Below are 21,479 nucleotides of genomic sequence, written 5' to 3'. Positions count from 1 at the left end.
TCGAGAAGTAGCACCATGCAGAAGGCGTGTCAACACTGTGATAAAGGGGTCGGGGTATTCCATGCGCCGTAGAACGGCCGTGAGGAAAGTGTGGCCCACACGGTCAAAAGCCTGGCTAAAGTCGATAGACGCCAGGGCTGCCGGCAAACGTCTCACCCGTGCAAGGGAGATGAGATCTCTGTAACGACATAACGCAGTTCTGATGTTGTTGGGTCCCCCCAAGGACGTCTGATCGCTGGACAGGACGTGCAATAGTGTGCCGCGAATACGTTCTGATAGCAGCCTCGAAAAGATCTTGAAGTCGCTGTTCAATAACGTTAAGAGGCGATAATCGCGGACATGATTCCGTCCCTTCGACTTATGGATGGGGACAATCAGACCTTCCAAGAACGGTGCAGGCAATGTTATATCCGGGGACATCAATTCCTGATAAATTTCAATCAAACACGGTACGAACAGTTGTTTAAAGGCTCGATAGAACTCTAATGGTAGTCCGTCGATTCCTGGTGATTTATGGGGAGCACCTTTACCAATGGCGTCGAGCTTCTGTCACTTCTCCCAGTAAAGTCGGTACCATGTCTGGTGGAACTGTACCGTGGACATGTGCTGAAACGGTGTCTACCGTCGCCATATCAGGGAGCACTGCTGAATAAAGTTGAGCGTAATGCCCATAGAAGGCTTCTGCTATATCTGCTTGTTCTACCACGTGTCGATCGTCGTCATTTATCATGTCGGTTACCAGAGCACGTGGTGCGTAGATAGTCTTTCTGATTGTATCATGTCTGCAGCACACGGCCGTATAACAGCGCCCTGTAAATGATGACGTGCTAAGGAGACGAGATGCGCTTTCGCGCGATTGACTATGATCTGCTTGTCAGGTGAGGGCTCCATAGCAAGACATTCCCGTAGGACGGTGTAATAAAAGTTTCCGTGCTCCTCCTCCATGCCGCCGCTTCCCGGCCGTAAGCCATGAAGGTGCGCCTAAGAGCAGGCTTCGCACATTCAATCCACCAACTGAGGGTCGATCGGTAACGACCACGACGCTGTAAGGACGCGTTCCACGACTCTTCGATAGCACCTTTACATGCCGGCTCGTCCAGATGGGCGACGTTCAGTTTCCAGGGGGGCCTACTGCGCCACACACGTGCAGGTTGGAGGGCAACGGTGCAAATATAGGCTGTGTGCTCGGTGAATGCAGTGGGTCAGAGCTCTGCTCCTCTCGTCGCCGTCGAAAGGGTGCTTGTGACGTAAATCCTGTCTAACCGACTTGACGAATGACTTGTATAATGGGTGTAACCAGGAGCTGGGCCACGGATGTGGCGCCACGTGTCGAGCAGGTGGAGGTCACGCACTAGCATTTCCAATTCCGCACACGGGACGTGATGTGGCTGCTGATCAGACGGAGATAATGTACAGTTAAAATCTCCTCCGATCACCATATCGTCTATGCAGCCCATAAATAGAGGCGTAATATCTTCCGAAAAAAAGCGGGCCCGATCTCTCCGTCTCCCTGATCCTGAAGGGGCATATACAGTGATGAGTCGCACACCGTTGACAGTTACTGCCATGGCTCTGGCACTCGGTAAGTACATACGTCCGTAGCCGCCAAACCGTCCCGTAGCAGGACAGCCACACCACAACCGGTAGAAGAGGCGTGGGAGATGTGGGCGGTATATCCGTAGAAGTCAGGGAAACTAGCGACACATACTTCCTACAAGAGGGCCACGTCGATGTCCGCCGCATCGAGCATGCGTTGTAGCATTGTCAGTTTGTGTGGTGCCCTTATAGCGTTGATATTGACTGTGGCAAGGCGAAAGGTGTGCTGCCTAGCCTCTTCACCTAGGGTAGACGCCACGGCAATCGTGGATAACCGCAAGAGATGTGACCGAACCCGTGACAAATTATGAGTCTTTCACGCTAGGAGTGGCATCCCCAATGCCACCCCCTCCCCTGTCACCCGTGCCATCTCCAGGAAATCCCTCAACATCGTCCGACCACAGTGGGTGCAACACGATGCTGTGCAGCTGATCGGCACCTAAATTTCTCTCACGCACGTCGTCTTTGGAAGAAGTGGATGGAGCGCCATCTGTGGTGCAAGAAGTAACTGGGAACTCGTAGTATGGGCAAGTGAACCGTCTACACCACTTAGATCCTCAGCAGGCGCAGCATCCATGCCGTCTGCCGTCTGACGAGATTCTTGACCGGCCGTGTGTAGGAGGCAATCATCAGAAGGGGTCCGCCGACGTCGCTTGCGTCGTCGAGGCGAACGTTGCTTTCGAACGTGGACCTGTATCCGAATGTGGGAGGCAATTCAGCGTCGTATAACCTTCCGATAGGAAAGCCGCGGTCGGGGCAATTTTCGCGTCCCCGTCCATCTCGTTCTGATTGTTATGTTGCGTCTGGATTCCGTGGGACTGTTGCTGCTGTTGTTGCTGCGGAGGAGGCGACATGTGGGTTGGCATCTGGGGTCCTTCCTCTTCCTCCCTTGGTCCTTCTGACGTCGATGGATGTGCCCGATCGCCCGTGTCGTCCTCAACTACGGTGCGCATCGTCGTCTGAGCGTACGTGTGGGGCAGGATTGTCGTCCCCGTCGGGGAAACGAAGTCTCCCACTGGTGTCTGCGTAGTTCTACGTTGTAATCAGCTCGATCGAGCATGGCCTTCCTGCCCACATCCGGAACAGGTACGCGGTTGACCGTCGTACATGATGATTGCACGACAGCCACCGATGTTCAAATGTTCCTTGAGCTCAAGTTTAATTTGGCGCACACCATTGTAGACCTTGTACGTCGAGAAAGTTTGCCACTTTTCTGCAACGTGACTGATGACATTGCCATATGGTCGGAAGGCGTCCTTGACAACTTCCTCTGGGACCTCTAAGGGGAGTTCAAAAACCCGTACAGTCCTTAGGCCCATGCCTGCATGATCCACCGTCACTGCACCGATATGCCCGTCAGAATGTTTGAATCTGAGTGAGTTCGAGTATTTAGACACCACTGTCGCGCAGACCTCTGCACTGGTCATTTTAACATAAACCACGCTCGCCGTTATAGAAAAATGTATGCCGACGACAGTTGCCGGATCTAAACATAGATCGTCGCATATAAACTGTTCTATTTCATAGGCTCAAGGACGCGTATGATCTGGTTGGAAAGTAATTTTGATCTTATCGTGACGCCATGTGTGTGCCATAGTTGCACTGAACGTGGAACAAATACAACTCGCGGCGTGAGAAGGTAAACACAAGCAAGCGCTCACGGTGGCCCACGGCGGGGCGCAGCGGACGTCCTCGCCCCACCACAGCCGAAAGCAGACTGACACCTTAACCATTATGCTGTCGCAGCTCGTTGTTCAATGGAACTCCTAGAGGACTCTAAAATATCACGCAAAATACCGACAAACACTGTTGGTATGACTATGAATTACTCACTTTTCGTCGAAGTACAATAGGAAATAAACAATTACCGTTGTTCTTTATTGTGAAAAAACGGTTCGTGAGAATGAAACAAACACCTTTCCTTGCTATCGCGTGAATGAGGAAGCTTATTGCTTGTTTAGTTTAATTAATTAATAGAATATGAAGCAATTGGTATAAAGAATCCTTTTCCAAATTTCTATAAAAGAAAGTCTGCTATCAAGACATTGCTTTTGTTCAATTACTTTATTTATGACTGAACGTTTCTAAAACTGAAGACACTCGTCCGTGCTCTGCACTGCAGTCGAGCTCTGGCAACGTCATTCTCTGTTCATTGGCTGACTGTGTTTTGTGACGTCAGATGCGCAGAACGAACCTAAACTCGGCCGCCGTCGTCAATGACGCGCACTATAGGAGTCGGTGGCACGTAGCTGCCAGCTGCAGGCGTGTGCCGGGCCGCGCGGCGCGACCAGTGGGAGCAAAGGAAGCCCTGCCCTGCTGCACCTCACTTGCCCGCCTTTCCACAGTCGGAGCAGGCTCACCTTAATCGCTTCTGCACACTGATCCCACCTCTGGGAGGCATGTCACCCTGTGGAGACGCCATGGCAGTCCACTAGGAAGGTTATCCCAGCTGCCACCCGACTTCTATTGCAAGTGCCCAGCCCTCCAAACATTTCGACTGGAGTTGCTGGCGCTATTTGCTGTCAGTGTGTACGACTTCGTACACAACGGTAAGAAGATGTGGGCTACAAAAGTGGAGTGGCAACTGTCGTCATAGGAAAGTTTAATAGCAACAGAAATGATTAGCGAACGAGATAACACAGCAAACACAAGATTTACTTGTATTTTTCCGAGCGAACAAATATTTGTTACAAATAATGCAGCAAGAAACATTGTCCAGCTATCACAGTGTCAGCAAGGGTGAGGGTCGCTTTAATAGGCACGGACGACAGTATCGTAGCCGAGAGGCTGTGTGTGCGAGTGCGCTGAATGTCGGCAGAGGGCCCTCGTGGTCCGGAGGTGTGGCGCAGCAGGTGCGGACCTTTGGGTCTGCCAGATCCCCCCTGACCACTGTCACAGTCACACGTTACCAGCTTCACGACACCCCTGGGGTGGTATCGATATTTGATGCCACAGCTGTTGCTTACCATTTCGAAAAGTTAACGGTCGCCTCGAACTGAAGTTTTTTAAAGGTGTAGTTGTGTTGTCCTGTACCTTATTTAGTTTCCTTTTCTTTATTAAAATCTTTTCAGCCTTCCAGCCATCTGAGGTGGTTAAAATCCGACGGGCTTTCGACTGAGCTCTCACTGGCCATTGTCGAGTGGTAAAGGAGTGCTGTGCTATCGTGTGCTTAGCCCCACTGCCGGCTGTGAACTCGCTGACGTGCACTTCCTCGCCAGATATGGTAACATCTGCCACACCCACTTCGACCCAGTGACGGCCACATTACAGGCTGTGCTGAGCTGCATATCACCGTCCTTACTGGTGATTTAGGATTTGGTTTTTTTTACTGTTTTCTCTATAATTCCGACCAAAGTTCTTTCGTCCTCATCGTGACAGTTGTTTCGTCGAACATAATCCGGTGTCGATTTTATAGAGCGTGCTCTGCGACGGCTGATTTTTCAGGATAGCGTAGCACTCTCGTCTTCTGCGTGGCGTTGCTCCACAGTGCGTACTGTTCGCCTGAAGTAGCATAGCCACACTGACGCGGTATCTTGTACGTGACAGGCGTTCTGACCCCTAGGTCACCCTTGACAGTACTCACGAACTGTCGAATTTTGCTGGGGGCCGAACAGTGACAGAACTCCACGTTTTTGTGCCGCTGGGAGCGTGCAGATGCTGATCCGTGGGTCTGGGTTTTCTGTACACAATACGGAGGTGGTGCACATCGGTTTTTTCGGCGAACGTACCATCTGTCTCCACTTCGATCGTAAACCTGACGCGGTCGTGAATGCCGTTCAGGTTTTGTGTGTTGTATGAAATCTTATGGCACTTAACTGCTAAGGTCATCAGTCCCTAAGCTTACACACTACTTAAGCTAGATTATCCTAAGGAAAAACACACACAGCCATGCCCGAGGGAGGACGCGAACCTCCGTTCAGGTTTTGCTTTGGACAGAAGATCATTAGAATGTATGATGTAAATTTTAATGGTTTACGGTGATCCTGCTGCGACAGTAGGTGTGGCGCCCCTGTTGCAGTTCGTGGCGCACCCGAACGTGCAGCAGCTGCTGGCGTCCATCTGGTACGAGGGGCTGCCCGGCTTCCGGCGCAAGAACATGGTGCTGCAGGCGCTGGAGATCGTGCGCATCGGCATCCTCTTCCCGCTCTTCTCCTTCATGTACGTCGTCGCGCCGCACTCGCGCTTCGGCCAGACGATGCGCAAGCCCTTCATCAAGTTCATCTGCCACTCCGCCTCCTACTTCACCTTCCTCTGTAAGTATCTCGCCACAAACATTTTGACAAGAGTCCGAAAGTCTCGTACAATCCACACCCTATAACAGTAGTCTAATCCGCCGTAATGAACATTCCTTCGAGGTTCGGAATTGCTGTCGGGGTGGAGGACACGTTGCGACGATATTTCGACTGACAGTCACTCGCCTATGTTCCGCTTGAACGTGGCTGACTAGTTCTCAGTAGAGATGGGCAAGACTGTTCTTTTCAGAGATCGGATCAGAACTGTTCACTCCCTGAAATGAATTAGCTCTTTTTCATGACTCACCACTCATTTACAATAGAAAATAAATGGAAGGCACATTGCCCTTTAAACTTGGTTTATTCCAGTACTATACCTGTATTTTGATCTTATTTGATCCTATTTTGAAGTAACACAGATAATGAGTAAGAATTTTGTATTGTTTATTGAAATTTCCACGATATGACAAAGTTTTTGATTATTGATTTGTTTTGCACTATCGTGATTTTTTGGTTGATCGGAAAATGTTGTAACTTGAGATTTACATTAACAATATATTTGGCTATAATGTATTAAAATTTCATTAACCTCGTACAAATACATCACATGCCATATATTTTTAAAGTGAACGTTTCCTTCCGAAGACGCCTAAAATCGCAAAATCCGTACCAGAATAAGAAAAAAAATATAAATTTGACTGTAAGACGAAAGTGTGGCATATAGCCTTACACAGAATAAAACAAGGAAAATATTGGTGTATCACATTTTGCGATACGTTTATCGGTTCGCTCGTAATTAAAGCGTAAATTCGAGTGTCCATAATAAAAATCCTATAGTAAGAGGAGTCGTCAGGAACCTAATCTGATCAGTTTAAGCAAATAAAAATAAAATAAAAATAAATGATGTATACATAACATAATAATGTAATATACATAGCGGTATTACTACGAAGAACAATATCCAGTGGAGACGAACTCCGATGCAGAAGCACTGAGTCGAGCAGGTAGAGCTGCGAGCTGTATTACTGTGTGAGCTAAGACGGCAGAGACCAGAGTGACACCTGAGTTGCTTTGCTCAACGCTCTGGCTAGAGTCGAGAACGGTGGGGTGAGCGTTGAGTGGGCGAGTTCCGAGGGTGGGGGAAGCGGTGAACGGCCACCAGTCACCCGCTCCGAGACAAATCGTCCGTTCTCTTGCGAGCAGGTTGTTGCAAGTAGTTCCTATGTTCTCCGCTAGGAGGCTCTCTGTCCTGTTGCTCGCATAAACTGCCCAGAGGGCAGGACGTGCGACTGAAACGATCGGCGACAGAGTGCGATGCTAAGTTAAGCTGCGCCAGACACTGCACGCAGCAGACGACGCACAGAGATGGCACGGCATATGTGAAACACAAAATCCAATGGGGCACTGCAGAATGCAGGCAGCCAAGGTAGAAGCAGGGCAGAGGCCGGCGCTGGCTGTGTTGTGTGGCGTGCACTGTGCTCTGACCAGCAGAGGCGCCGCTGATATGCTCCGTCTCTCTCTCTCTCTCTCTCTCTCTCTCTCTCTCTCTGCCGGGAAACGTTTGGAGCTACCGTTCTTTTTTTCTGAATCACTGATTGTTCACGCCTTTGAAAGATTCAACTCTATGTATCAGTTCAGGAGCGGATCCCCCATCTCTAGTTCTCAGCAGAAATATCGTGGTGACCGGTCTGCCTCATCAGACTCGATCCAGAAACTCTATTGAATAGTCTACTCAGACGATAAAAGACATGGAGTAGAAACTACCGAGCCTCTAAAACTACAGAACACAATCTAAATGTGAAAACCCTTATCCTAGAATTAAATAGGTGCCACGTTTCAGCCACAATTGCAGTACTCGTTACTACTGCAGGCAATTTCAAAATGACGTGAGTAGATTATTATGCATAATTCACTCGTTGACATACTGGCAATGTGGGCAAGGTGGGGTAACTTACTGTTTTCATACCACAGAAGCAGTTATATCCTCTATTGGTTCTAGGACATCCATAACATATTTCAAAGAATTCGGTGTACCCTTATACGCTCACGGGACACAGCACTAGTCGGCTCCTTAAATGAGCACTGCTGGTGATGGTGCCGGACACGGACGTGTGGCTGTCCAGTCACGACGCCAGAGCGTCCGGTACGTGGTGGGCGGTAGCGTGGAATCTGCGTGGCAACACAGGTCGACGTCGATACCCGTCACAGTGACGCAGAGGACCTGCCGTGTCTGGACGCACGGTGAGAGGCTCCGTGAAGTAGCATAACATTTGAAATCGAAATTCCTGAGTTACACGTAAAAGCATGGCAGCAGCTCAAAGTGAATCGTAGACCGTGGGAAAAACGGAAAAGAAGAGAATCGAAACTTTCGACATGTGGTGCTGCAGAAAGTTGTTGAAAATTGGGTGAATTGATAAGGTAATAAAAGAGGAGGTTCTCCGAACAGTCGTCCAGGAAGTAATATGTGGAAAACAATGAAAGGTAGAACGGACATGATGGTAGGATACGTGTTAGCACATCAGGGAATAACTCCCATCGTAGTATAGGGAGCTGTAGAGGGTAAAATTTAATCAGACTATATATAACAAATGCTTGAGGAGTTTCAGTATGTTGGCACAGGAGAGATTGTCGTGCAAGACCGCATCGGATCAGTCAGAAGACAGACGAGGACTAACAGTTCCTTCGAAAAGTAACATAACAAATTTAACTGAAACTAGAAGTATGAAAATAAAATAGAATTGAACAATTATTCTGTTGTGTTATGGAATTTTTAATATTTACTTCTAAAATTAGGAAAGGAGAAAAATTTGTGACAGAGACTCCAGTGCTCTACTCTAGGATAATTCGTTGATTTGTCCGACCATTTCTTCAATTTTTCTTAAATAATTTATGCTGCCCACTGACTGTGCTCACATATAAATTTCAAACTCAGAGTGTGCGTCGCATATTGTGTGGGAGTCTAATGTTTCATCTTCATTCAGATGCAAATGAGGAGTGTATGTAGTATTCGTATTGATAGAAATGATAGTTGGTACTGCAATTGTTTGTCACCACTTGGGGCATCTAGGGCTTAGCTCGAGCCTTCGATTGTCACTGACACAATTTAGTCTCATGAATAAGCTTCGATCAAATTATCTGCGTTCTGTTTCATTTATTAGCTACTGAATTTCCAATTAACTTCCTTCCTCATTTCATTCTAATGTTTGCCGCTTGTTTCAAATGTAGTAAAAATTGGTAAGTTTCTTACAAGGTATTTTATTGTGCGCGCTTCTTTCGAAATGTTCCTCTGCTAGCCATAACTACCGAGATGAAATATTTTCACTTCTTCTGCCGTAATATTAAATTAAAAACAATAATTTCTTAACAATCACCTTAAATGTTTCTAATACCAGGTAATACCAATTTTTTGTGATACTTAAGCACGCTGCACTCTAGATTACAGTCGTAGCGATGGGAAATAAAGCTAGCAGTCAAAGGCAAAACTATTGACCTTCAACTCATTTATGTTTGAGGACCATTAGAAACTCTAGATCCCAAAGCTTAGGCAGACACCATAAATACGCATATTGGTTTTAATTTGTTCCATCCAAATTGCTGTAGCTATGTTTTAGTACACAACAGCGACGGAGCTATTGGAAAATGGACGGACGAGTACTTAGCGCCCCAGCCAGTGTAAACGTTAGAGATCCAAGAGCATTCTGATCTGGTAGCCAGCTGAAGGATTATTCTCGTGATTTGTGCATCATATCTAAATTTGGGCGTAACGACACCATACAAAGAAAAGTCATCAAGTGTTTCCCACACAACAAGAATAGGTCAGTCATAATTCACCATGGGAGTGAAATTCTTTTAGTGTCACCTGCGTCCCTCAATCTCGATGGATTTTTCAACTTGCGAACTGGGAACTGTATCAAAGAGGACTTGATAGTACCATTCAATGTATACTCCCAATTTCATTCAGTTATGAAAGATCGGTGGGACGATTAACGCAATGTGCTCCACGCGATTTCGGAAGGAGTACATCTCGGTTGGTCTCAAGAAAGCAGTGAGTTATATGCTAAATATTAAGAGTCTGAAAATGACGGAACAGTCGAAAACCTATTGACAGCTCTCAACAAGTACAGAAAAGGGAAGTGGCGGACAACGATGGCAGGATTCAGCTGTACACATCCTAGTTGGAAAGTCTGGAACCTTATAAAAGGACTTGGTACAGATTCATGGTTGTAAATCAGTCACACACATGAATGCCAGCGCTGTTGCACCCAGGCCAACGACGATTTAGAAAATTAAAAAAGACGAGACACAGATTCGAAACTAGAAAAATGAATTGTACATAAAGAGGTCCCATCTAAAACCACATCCAGCCCACTCATGGTGGTCAGAGCACGGGGCTCACAACCCGAACCACACGCCACTGTTGAGCACTAATGAAGGACTGGGTCCCTTACTTCGACTGCACATAATTCATTAAGGTCAATCCAACACATTTATTTCAAATACATAAGTGAAGTTACATTGAACAGGAATTAAAAAAATAAAAAAATTAAAAAAATTTCAATATCAGGTGATTTAGTGCGTGAAGCGCGAGTTAAGCCAATAACCAGGCAAACTAAATTTGAATCTGTCTGACATTAAACAGGAATAAAAAAAAAAACAATTTTTTATATATGTTTAAATTACAGCATTAAGGAATTCCAAATCTTTCCCTTTTCTAGGCGGAGGCTGAGCCAGAAAAATAGAATGCCACAAAAACACAGTTTTGCTGTGAAATCTTACAGGATACCCGGAAGCAGTTACAGACAAGGGGTCGGCACCCACAAATAATACAGGCTAAGAGTCAGGCTGGGAGCACATCCTACGAGAACTTGTTCACACTACGCTCACCGCAAACTGTAGACATTCCGGCCGAACATCCGCTCGCGGTGGCTGCCAGAAGGACGAAGCATCCGACAGGCCCACGCCGTGCTTCTCACACGAGCACCTCAATTTGTACAAACATCTAGGCCAACACCAACTCCGGACTCCCCTCTCACTGCGAGGCTCGGCACAGTTTATACGAAATGCCTTCTAGGCAACCAGTAACCGCCGCAGGAGATTCACGATTAGCAAACAGCCCCAGCGTAACAGACGTCACACATGTGCTTATTACGCCCGAGCCACAACTCCGCCAGTTTCATCGGCCGCCCCAAACCGACTGCCTCTCGCCGTCCCGCGCGCCTCAGCCGAAAACGCAAAGATGCTCATGCCCGGGGACGCGCCAAAGATGACAAGCCGATCGGTGATGATCGATCGGCAATCTGGCTCACATGGCTTGTGCACTGAGGAACTTGATGTAGCCTTGGATATGCTAAAGTAAATAAAGCTGTCTGTATGATGGCGTACATTCAGAGAGTTTTAAATCCATCGGAACTTAAAATTGTGGCTCATTGAATTTTTCAGTGAGATTCTGAGGACCGGAGAAAGCTTTTGAAGCAGGCTAAGACGGAACCGGTGCTTCTCTCTGTTGACCAGTATCGCTGCTAGAAAGGCTTTCTCTAAATCGCATTCTAGATTCCACTGAGCAAATCATCCCTGTCGAACAAGTGGCTTTAGGAAACATAGCTGCTGGTGCGATCAGATCGTGTCATTGATAAATCTAACAGAAGCTGGATTCAGCGGGTTCTGCATCCGGCTACAGTTTTTGTGGCTCTTATGGCAGCTTTGACACTTTTGGAGGGAGAAATTGATGTCGAAGTTTATTGAAATCGGTCCATATCAAAAGGTGACATTACTAATGAACAACATGCTCTCTGAAAGGCACTTTAAGGTGTTGGGGAATGAACAAGCTCGCAGATGGAGGACTCTAAATAACGGCCTGCCTCAGGGGTCAGTTCATATACATCTGCATGATAACTCTGGAATTCACAATCAAGTGCTCGGGAGAGGGTTCATCGAACCACCTTTAAGCTACTTCTATGCCGTTCCAATCTCGAACAGTTCGCGAGGAAGCTAATACTTAAATCATTTCGTGCGCGCTCTCATTTCTCTGATTTATTATGACAGCTCATTTGTCCCTATGTAAATGGGCGCCAACAAAATGTTTTCACACTCTTGAGGATAAAATTGGTGATTGAAATTTGATGTGAAGGGCCCGCCGCATCGAAAAAACGCCTTTGTTTGACAGCCACCACGATTCGTCTATCATATCTATGGCAGCTAGCTGCCCTTCTTCGAACTTTTTCCACGTTCTCTGTGAATCCTATGTGATGCGGATCTCACACCACCACAGCAGTACTCTAGAATAGGGTGGACAAGCGCAGTGTAACACGTCTCTATAACATACGTGTTATATTTTCTAAGTGTACTGCCAAATCGCAGTCCCTGGTTTGCTATACCTACAACACTATCTATGTGACAGTTTCACTTTAAGTTATTTGTAGCTGTAGTCCCTAGTATTTAGTTGAATTTACAGTTTTTAGGTTTGTGTGACCGAAATTTAGCGGATACCTGCTAGTACTCTTGTGGGTGACTTTACACTTTTCATTATTTACAGTCAACTGTCACTGTTTGCACCATACAGATGTCTTGTCTAAACCATTTTGCAAATTCGTTCTGAACATTTATTACTGTACAAGACGGCAAATGACACCATCATCTGCAAACAGTCTAAGACGACTGCTCAGATTGTCCACTAAGTAATAGTTCATGTAGATCAGGAGCGGCAGAGAGTCTGTAACACTTCTTTGCGGAATCCCAGATATTACTTCTCTTTTACTCGATAGGTTCCGTCATTTATTACGAACTGTGACCTTTCTGACAGGAAAGCACAAATCCAGTCATACCATTGAGCGGCTAACAGAAGTGGTAAAGGCTGCCACTCTTGCTTGCAAGATGAAGGCAGAGCTGACCATTTGCAGTACAGTCGAAAGGACCGACTGCGGACCTCTGGTACAGAACCGAGTGGAGGGTCTGCATCAGAGGGTCAAACGATTCTGCGACCATGCAGACTGCAGATTCCTCGACTTGCGCCATAAGATGGTTGGGTTTCGGGTTTTCCGCTGAATAGGTCAGGTGTCCACTACACGCAGGAGGCGGCTACAAGAGTAGCAGGGACTGTGTGGCATGGACTGGGCCGTTTTTGGGTTAGAGGGTCTCGGGAAAACGTAAAAACGGTTTCAGTCGCAAAGGGTGCAGGCCGAACATAGGAAGAACCAACGGTAAAACGCTTGTAAATTGTCGTAGCTGTGTTGGGAAAGTACCAGAGCTCCAAGCGCTAATGGAAAACACTGATTCTCAAATCGTTATAGCCACTGAAAGTTGGCTAAAGCCGGAGACAAGCCGAAATTTTTGCGAAAATCCAACAGTGTCCCAAAAGGATAGGCTAAACACAGTTGGTGGTGGCGTGTTTGTTGCTGTTAGAAGTAGTTTATCTGGTCGCGAAATTGAAGTAGATAGTTCCTGTGAGTATGGGTAGAGGTCTTAAGTGGATCCTTTTACCGACCTTCCAATTCAGATGAAAGGTTCAAAGAAAACTTGAGTTTAATTTTCAGCAGGTACCCGACTCATACAATTATAGTTGGTGGTGACTTTAATTTACCATCAACATGTTAGCGAAAATACATGTTTAAATCCGGAGGTATGCATAAGAGATCATCTGAAATTGTGCTAAATGCCTTCTCTGAAAATTACTTTGAGCAGTTAGTTCATGAGCCCAAGCGAATAGTAAACGGTTGTGAAAACACACTTGACCTCTTAGCAACAAATAATCCTGAACTAATAACAACCATCGAAACGGATGCAGGGATTAGTGAACCTAGGGTTGTCGTAGCGAAACTGAATGTTGTAATCCCCAAATCCCCCAAAAATAAACGCAAAATATACATATTCAAAAAAGCGGATACAGTGTCACTGGAAGCCTTTGTGAGAGACAGTCTCCACTCCTTCTGTGTCCAACATAAGCGTCAGAAGCGACCGACAGAGAGCGACGCCTCGATAAGCGGCATTCGAGCGACAGCGACAAGCAGCAGCGTCGGGCGACAAGCTCGGGTGCCCTGCGTGCGAGCGACCGTGTCGCGCTACAAGATGGCTGCTTAGAGCCGACCAGCTGTTTCTTTAAAACGGCGTTCCTGAACTGTAGAATACTGTAGCTCGAGAGTGAGGCTACATAGCGGAAAGGAATGCTGTGCATGAAATTTACAAAGGACGGAATCTTCATGGAGACGAAGGTCACCAGACAATTCTTCAATTATACATGAATGAGCAGAGGAGCATTCGACTATCTCATCAATAAAGTAAAGATGAATATTACATGATCAAGAACTTTTAACAGCTGATAAATGCGGAAGAATGACAGACTACCGTAAATAACAAGAACGAAGAGCGCTAATAGAAAGTGAGCTGTGGTGTAATGCTAGCGTTCCCAGTTTGTAACTACTCGTAGGAAAGGGTCGTGGGTACGATCCCCGTGACCTCATATGTTTTAACTGACTGAGGTACAGTTCTGTTTGCCAAGTTTTGTGTATACTGTTTACACTGCGTCACTAAGTATATTTATAAGGTCGTACAAAAGTACTTGCTCTTTAACTGTATATCCCAGTATATCACACACATTAATTCCTAATAAATTACAATGAACAACGATAAAATTTTACAGACAATTGATGTTCCAAACGTAATTTATCAGCAGCAAGTGTTAAGGCCAAGCGTTTCAGTTAATATAAATAGTATGTAAAAGTGAAGGATAAAAAATTTTTGAAAAGAAAGTTAAACATTTTATGAAATGATTTGTCTAAAAGTATGAAATAAAAAATATTAGGGAAACGTTTGATGCACCTCATTTTCCGTTCATGATTTCGAGCATCATTCAAAGGCACGTAGAACGTTTTTCTGGTCTATTTATTTGCGGGCGCCCATACGAGGGGACCGATGTGCAACTTAATGAAGCCAAGAGACTTTAGACCTGCTTCCACTCAGTCACAGCTAATATTGCACCGTAAGCTCTAAGGAACAAAGCACTGCTACGGGTAAAAGTCTGACAAAGCCAGCCACTCGAGCTGGCAAAACGTCAGATAAATAATCGCACAAACTTCGGTCGAAGAACCTCAGACAGAAGCCGGCAGGCAGTTCGATGAAGTACCTAAGGAGTTAGCACTTTATACGACGCTGGCAAGACGTCGCTGTCATTTCCCATCAAACTGATATATGTGAAGCACAGAGCAATTTTGTTGTTGTGACTAGTCCGTGGTTTCCCGCACAGCGTTATGCACCCACAGAGGGAGAAGTCGTATGACTGTTCGATTAATGTACACCGTGTCGAACTCTGGAACATATAGACAAATCTTGGGCCGGTCGATCACGTTGACCGTTTGAGCAGCAGTAGCACAGAAGTAGAGCACGTGTCCTGTTGCTAACAACTCTGTGTGTGTGGGGGGTGGGGGTCTCCGGAATATTTCTTACACTATTGTGAGAACATTTTGAGTTCCTTTTGAAGCAGCTATTTTTTCGTGAAATTGAATGATTTCTCGGTGCAGCCCCATTCTCCGCCTATCACATTCATAGACAGAGATTAGTAATACGATAAGGTTTGTTAAAATTGTTTTAAGGGTGGTCCACATTGCTGGAATGAGCTTGGAAGACTTCCTATTGGGGTAGTGGCCGATATTAAACATTAATAAAATATATTACGACGGCTAACTACCACTGATTATACTGAATCGAAAGCGATATTGTAAATAACTTGTATTTATTGTAAATTATCTCACGATAGAAATTAGATCATATTGAACAAATCATGAATGAAAACAAATTAAACAAATTGTACACTGTTCTTAGCTATACTACACTGGTAACATTGGCTCTCAGCTCTTAACGTTAATGCCGCCAAACTCTAATCAGCCAATCCCGACGCTGCAAAGGCCTCCCACATCTCCCTTGCGGAGTGATACAATTTCTCCACCTATCCAAAAAAATTTGTCTGTCCAAACAGCGGGCGTTGACCCCCAGCGTTTCCCGCACTTTCTTATGAACTGCCCAACCAGAGCTCAGTCCATTTGCCGCTGAAACAGCGCGCGACTGAGCGGCGCCAGCGCGTACGTTGGACGCTGTCTGCCTGCTCGACATTTCCCCTCTCTCTCTCACCTGCCACTCGGCGGCGTTCCTTTTGATGCTCGGGAGGTCAGTGGCCGCATCCCCTGCGACCCCCGGCCCCTGCACAATGCTCTTCCGGCACTCACCGGCATTCGCCTCCCCGCCTCCACTGGCAAATCCACTTTGCTTACACCTACAGCATGCAACTAAATATTATCATTACCAAAGCCCATATTATTTCAGACATGTGACTAATCCACCTAATGAAACAAATTAATCATTATATGGGTTTATTTACTCCAAATACACAGAATAATCTGCAAAACGAATGTCACAAATGAAAGCCACCTTTGAAGCTTTGCACCTTACTAGCTGAGTACCTGCCGTCGCCCGGATATGGATGTACAGATACTGTAGACGATATCAGAAAAAAAAATGTAGGGAATAGACGTGTGGTTGGCTGAGAAGTGTGTGTAGTGACTCAATGCCCGCAGTCCTGCTGATCCTGGCGTCGCAGCGCATCGAGTCCGTGATCGGCGACTGGTTCGGCAACGACACCGACCGCCGGCCGCAGCCGCGCCAGGTGGACGTGACGGCGATGCGCGGCGGCCCGCCCTCCGTCGTCGAGTGCATGATCCTCGCCTGGGTCTGCGGTGAGTACACACGCTCTCTCTCTCTCTCTCTCTCACCTGTCTCTCACGTGTCTCTCTCTCTCTCTCTCTCACGTGTCCTCTCTCTCTCACGTGTCTCTCTCTCTCTCTCTCTCTCTCACGTGTCCTCTCCCTCTCACGTGTCTCTCTCTCTCTGTCACGTGTCCTCTCTCTCTCACGTGTCTCTCTCTCTCTCTCTCTCTCACGTGTCCTCTCTCTCTCACGTGTCTCTCTCTCTCTGTCACGTGTCCTCTCTCTCTCACGTGTCTCTCTCTCTCTCTCTCTCTCTCACGTGTCCTCTCTCTCTCTCACGTGTCTCTCTCTGCAAGCGAACGAGTGAAGCGGAGCGCAACGGCACGGGCGACGCTCACTGGCTGGCTCATCGTCACCCAGCCCATACCGCTAAGGACAGAAACTTGTCATTTGGGCCGGCCGCAGTGGCCGAGCGGTTCTACGCGCTACAGTCTGGAACCGCGCGACCGCTAAGGGCGCAGGTTCGAATCCTGCCTCGGGCACGGATGTGTGTGATGTTCTTACAGGGTGTTTCAAAAATGACCGGTATATTTGAAACGGCAATACAAACTAAACGAGCAGCGATAGAAATACACCGTTTGTTGCAATATGCTTGGGACAACAGTACATTTTCAGGCAGACAAACTTTCGAAATTACAGTAGTTACAATTGTCAACAACAGATGGCGCTGCGGTCTGGGAAACTCTATAGTACGATATTTTCCACATATCCACCATGCGTAGCAATAATATGGCGTAGTCTCTGAATGAAATTACCCGAAACCTTTGACAACGTGTCTGGCGGAATGGCTTCACATGCAGATTGAGATGTACTGCTTCAGCTGTTCAATTCTGGATTCTGGCGGTACACCTGGTCTTTCACGAGTCCCCACAGAAAGAAGTCACAGGGGTTCATGTCTGGCGAATAGAGAGGCCAATCCACGCCGCCTCCTGTATGTTTCGGATAGCCCAAAGCAATCACACGATCATCGAAATATTCATTCAGGAAATTAAGGACGTCGGCCGTGCGATGTGGCCGGGCATCATCTTGCATAAACCACGAGGTGTTCGCAGTGTCGTCTAAGGCAGTGTGTACCGCCACAAATTCACGAAGAATGTCCAGATAGCGTGATGCAGTAATCATTTCGGATCTGAAAAATGGGCCAATGATTCCTTTGGAAGAAATGGCGGTCCAGACCAGTACTTTTTGTGGATGGAGGGACGATGGGACTGCAACATGGGGCTTTTCGGTTCCCCATATGCGCCAGTTATGTTTATTGACGAAGCCGTCCAGGTAAAAATAATCTTCGTCAGTAAACCAAATGCTGCCCACACGCATATCGCCGTCATCAATCCTGTGCACTATATCGTTAGCAAATGTCTCTCGTGCAGCAACAGTAGCGGCGCTGAGGGTTGCCGTGTTTGAATTTTGTACGGATAGAGGTGTAAACTCTGGCGCACGAGACGATACGTGGACGTTGGCGTCATTTGGACCGCAGCTGCAACACGGCGAACGGAAACCCGAGGCCGCTGTCGGATCACCTGCTGCACTAACTGCGCGTTGCCCTCTGCGGTTGCCGTACGCGGTCGCCCTACCTTTCCAGCACGTACGTCCGTCGCGTTCCCAGTCCGTTGAAATTTTTCAAACAAATCCTTTATTGTATCGCTTTTCGGTCCTTTGGTTACATTAAACCTCCGTTAAAAACTTCGTCTTGTTGCAACAACACTGTGATCTAGGCGGTGGAATTCCAACACCAGAAAAATCCTCTGTTCTAAGGAATAAACCATGTTGTCCACAGCACACTTGCACGTTGTGAACAGCACACGCTTACAGCAGAAAGACGACGTACAGAATGGCGCACCCACAGAGTGCGTTGTCTTCTATATCTTTCACATCACTTGCAGCATCATCTGTTGTTGAAAATTGTAACTACTGTAATTTCGAAAGTTTGTCCGCCTGAAAATGTACTGTTGTCCCAAACATATTGCAACAAACGGTGTATTTCTATCGGTGCTCGTTTAGTTTTTATTGCCGTTTCAAATATACCGGTCATTTTTGAAACACCCTGTAGGTTACTTAGGTTTAACCGCCGTGTCATCCTGAGCTGAACACTTCAGTAGATGCAGATACGGAGGAGTTTGTGGTCAGCACACTGCTCTCCTCACCGTTGGCAGTGAGCCGCTACTTCCCAGTTCCAGGGGACTGATGACCTCAGCAGTTAAGTCCCATAGTGCTCAGAGCCATTTTTTTTGTCATTTGGAGAAGGGGTTGCTCTTATACTGCAGGTATCGTTTAAGAAGTGATAGTTCAAAATTCCACCCCAAAAGGGATGAAACAGGCGATGAAAAGTCTTAAGAAAATATTTCATTATATTAAAAAAATTTAAACCTAAATCTTTGTAAATAGTTATTTCACTTCTCGGTTACATATGAAAAAATATGCTTTAGGAGATGAAATTTTCTATGAAAGTACCACCAGAAGCACTTTCGGAAAAACAGTGCTTCTTTGCCCTTGCGAAGTACCGGGCACTAAGCTGGTGATTGATAAAAAAAGACCTGTCACAGCCGCACTTACGTAGAACCTAACTAGACAAAGCGGCAGAAATGCATTCACACACACCGATCCACACCACCTTATTGTTCTGGGTGCACAAAAGAAGCGTTTCTAATTTTTAAATCGGCATAATACCGAAAATATCGTGTAGATATTACAATAGGGTCAAATTACTGTGGTGAATCTAACACGAAATGTTATCAGAACTACGCGATGAAGTGGAAACCTATTTTGGTGACACATAACATTTACCTCTGTACCCCATCCGAACGAGCCTCGGAGCGCCCAAAAGTTTCGGCCGACCGCCGTGTCATCCTCAGGTGAACGCTTCAGTGGACGCAGATACGGAGGAGCTTGTGGTCAGCACACTGCTCTCCTCACCGTTGGCAGTGAGCCGCTACTTCCCGGTCAGCTAGTTCTCGGACTGGCTTCACGAGAGCTCAGTGTACCCGGACGGTCACTCCTGCGAGTGCCACCCGAGCCCGACACCACTAAACTGCGGCGACCGGACGGGAACCGGTGTTACCGCTGTGGCGAGGCCGCTGGCGACAAATAATGTTAATAAACTCAAACGACACTGCTCAAAATTATCATTTCGTTTCGACGTACCACTTAAATTCTTGAGTCACAGTACTAATATGAAGACCTCACCTGGAAACAGGGGTAAGTAATTAGCTAGTTGTTTTGAGAAATTATGCAGTAAAGTTGCAGTAACATCTCCTAAATAAGATTTTTAATTCACATAAGTCTTCCTTTTCAAACACTTCTTGAGTAACTGTATATTTTGCCCAAAGTTTTGTTCTTACAAAAGCATTACTGGGGACTTAACATTGTTTACATGCAAATTGAGTACATTTAAAATCTGTCAGCATTTACATTCCACTCTTTATTTCTTAGGCGAGTTAATGAGACAGCACTGTGAAACCTCTCACAATACAAAGTTAGAAGTTCTGAACTGTTTCAGTTCATGATACGACGACTTGATTCACCAATTTCTGCAATAATACATTGTAATGGCCTCAAAAATTAATCTGTGATTCAGCGGAGGATAAAAGTAATTGTTTTGTCACCTCACTCCCCACGGCCCCATCCCCTCCCCACCTACCCTTTTGATCGGAATTTCAAATGTTGTGGGAAATTTAAATTTTGGCAGGAATTTCTGTGTCCCACCCCACACCACACCTGAGACTTACCAGGAAATTAAAAATGGCGGTGCCCTTTATGGGACTCAAATACTGATCCTCCTGGACAGAAAGTCGAAGTGCACACCCCAACACATGTAAAAATGCCCAAATGCAGAAGAGGAAGGTTACGTTAGTGTACTTTGCTTACTTTTGTTGGGAACCAGAATTAAAGACCAGTCATAATTACGTAACAAATAATAACATTCAGCCCTAATTACGCAACTATATGCATATCACTGCACAATGAGCACCTAAAATCGCAACACAGCTCAAAAATGGACATTCCCATACTACTAATCATCATCATTTTCATTTAAGACTGATTGTGCCTTTCAGCGTTCAGTCTGGAGCATAGTCCCCCTTATAAAATTCCTCCATTATTCCCTATTCAGTGCCAAGATTGGTGCCTCTTCTGATGTTAAGCCTATTACTTCAAAATCATTCTTAACCGAATCCAGGTACCTTCTTCTTGGTCTTCCCCGACTCCTCCTACCCTCTACTGCGGAACTCATGAGTCTCTTGGGTAACCTTGCTTCTCCCATGCGTCTAACATGACACCACCATCTAAGCCTGTTCGCCCTGACTGCTACATCTATAGAGCTCATTCCCAGTTTTTCTTTGATTTCCTCATTGTGCACACCCTCCTGCCATTGTTCCCATCTACTAGTACCTGCAATCATCCTAGCTACTTTCATATCCGTAACCTCAACCTTGTTGTTGTTGTTGTTGTGGTCTTCAGTCCTGAGACTGGTTGGATGCAGCTCTCCATGCTACTCTATCCTATGCAAGCTTCTTCATCTCCCAGTACCTACTGCAACCTACATCCTTCTGAATCTGCTTAGTGTATTTATCTCTTGGTCTCCCCCTACGATTTTTACCCTCCACGCTGCCCTCCAATACTAAATTGGTGATCCCTTGATGCCTCAGAACGTGTCCTACCAACCAATCCCTTCTTCTAGTGAAGTTGGGCCACAAACTCCTCTTCTCCCCAGTCCTATTCAATACCTCCTCATTAGTTATGTGATCTACCCATCTAATCTTCAGCATTCTTCTGTAGCACTACATTTCGAAAGCTTCTATTCTCTTCTTGACCAAACTATTTACCGTCCGTGTTTCACTTCCATCCATGGCTATACTCCATACAAATACTTTCAGAAATGACTTCCTGACATTTAAATCTATACTCG

The 21,479-nt window shown here is 46.2% G+C and overlaps 1 protein-coding gene across 1 annotated transcript in view; it reads left to right on the top strand.

The window, feature by feature from the left end:
- LOC126176674 (transient receptor potential-gamma protein-like) overlaps positions 1–21,479 on the top strand; it is a 361,376-nt gene that overhangs the window by 1,308 nt on the left and 338,589 nt on the right. Inside the window, 2 exon segments of the mRNA XM_049923834.1 lie at positions 5,615–5,849; positions 16,388–16,546. Of these exon segments, the coding sequence (XP_049779791.1) occupies positions 5,615–5,849; positions 16,388–16,546 (394 nt within the window).

This window comes from Schistocerca cancellata, chromosome 3, assembly GCF_023864275.1.
Source record: "Schistocerca cancellata isolate TAMUIC-IGC-003103 chromosome 3, iqSchCanc2.1, whole genome shotgun sequence".
Classification (NCBI taxonomy): Eukaryota; Metazoa; Arthropoda; class Insecta; order Orthoptera; family Acrididae; genus Schistocerca; species Schistocerca cancellata.
Note: the sequence above shows the minus strand (reverse complement) of the source record. Positions and strands in the feature narration are given on the sequence as shown.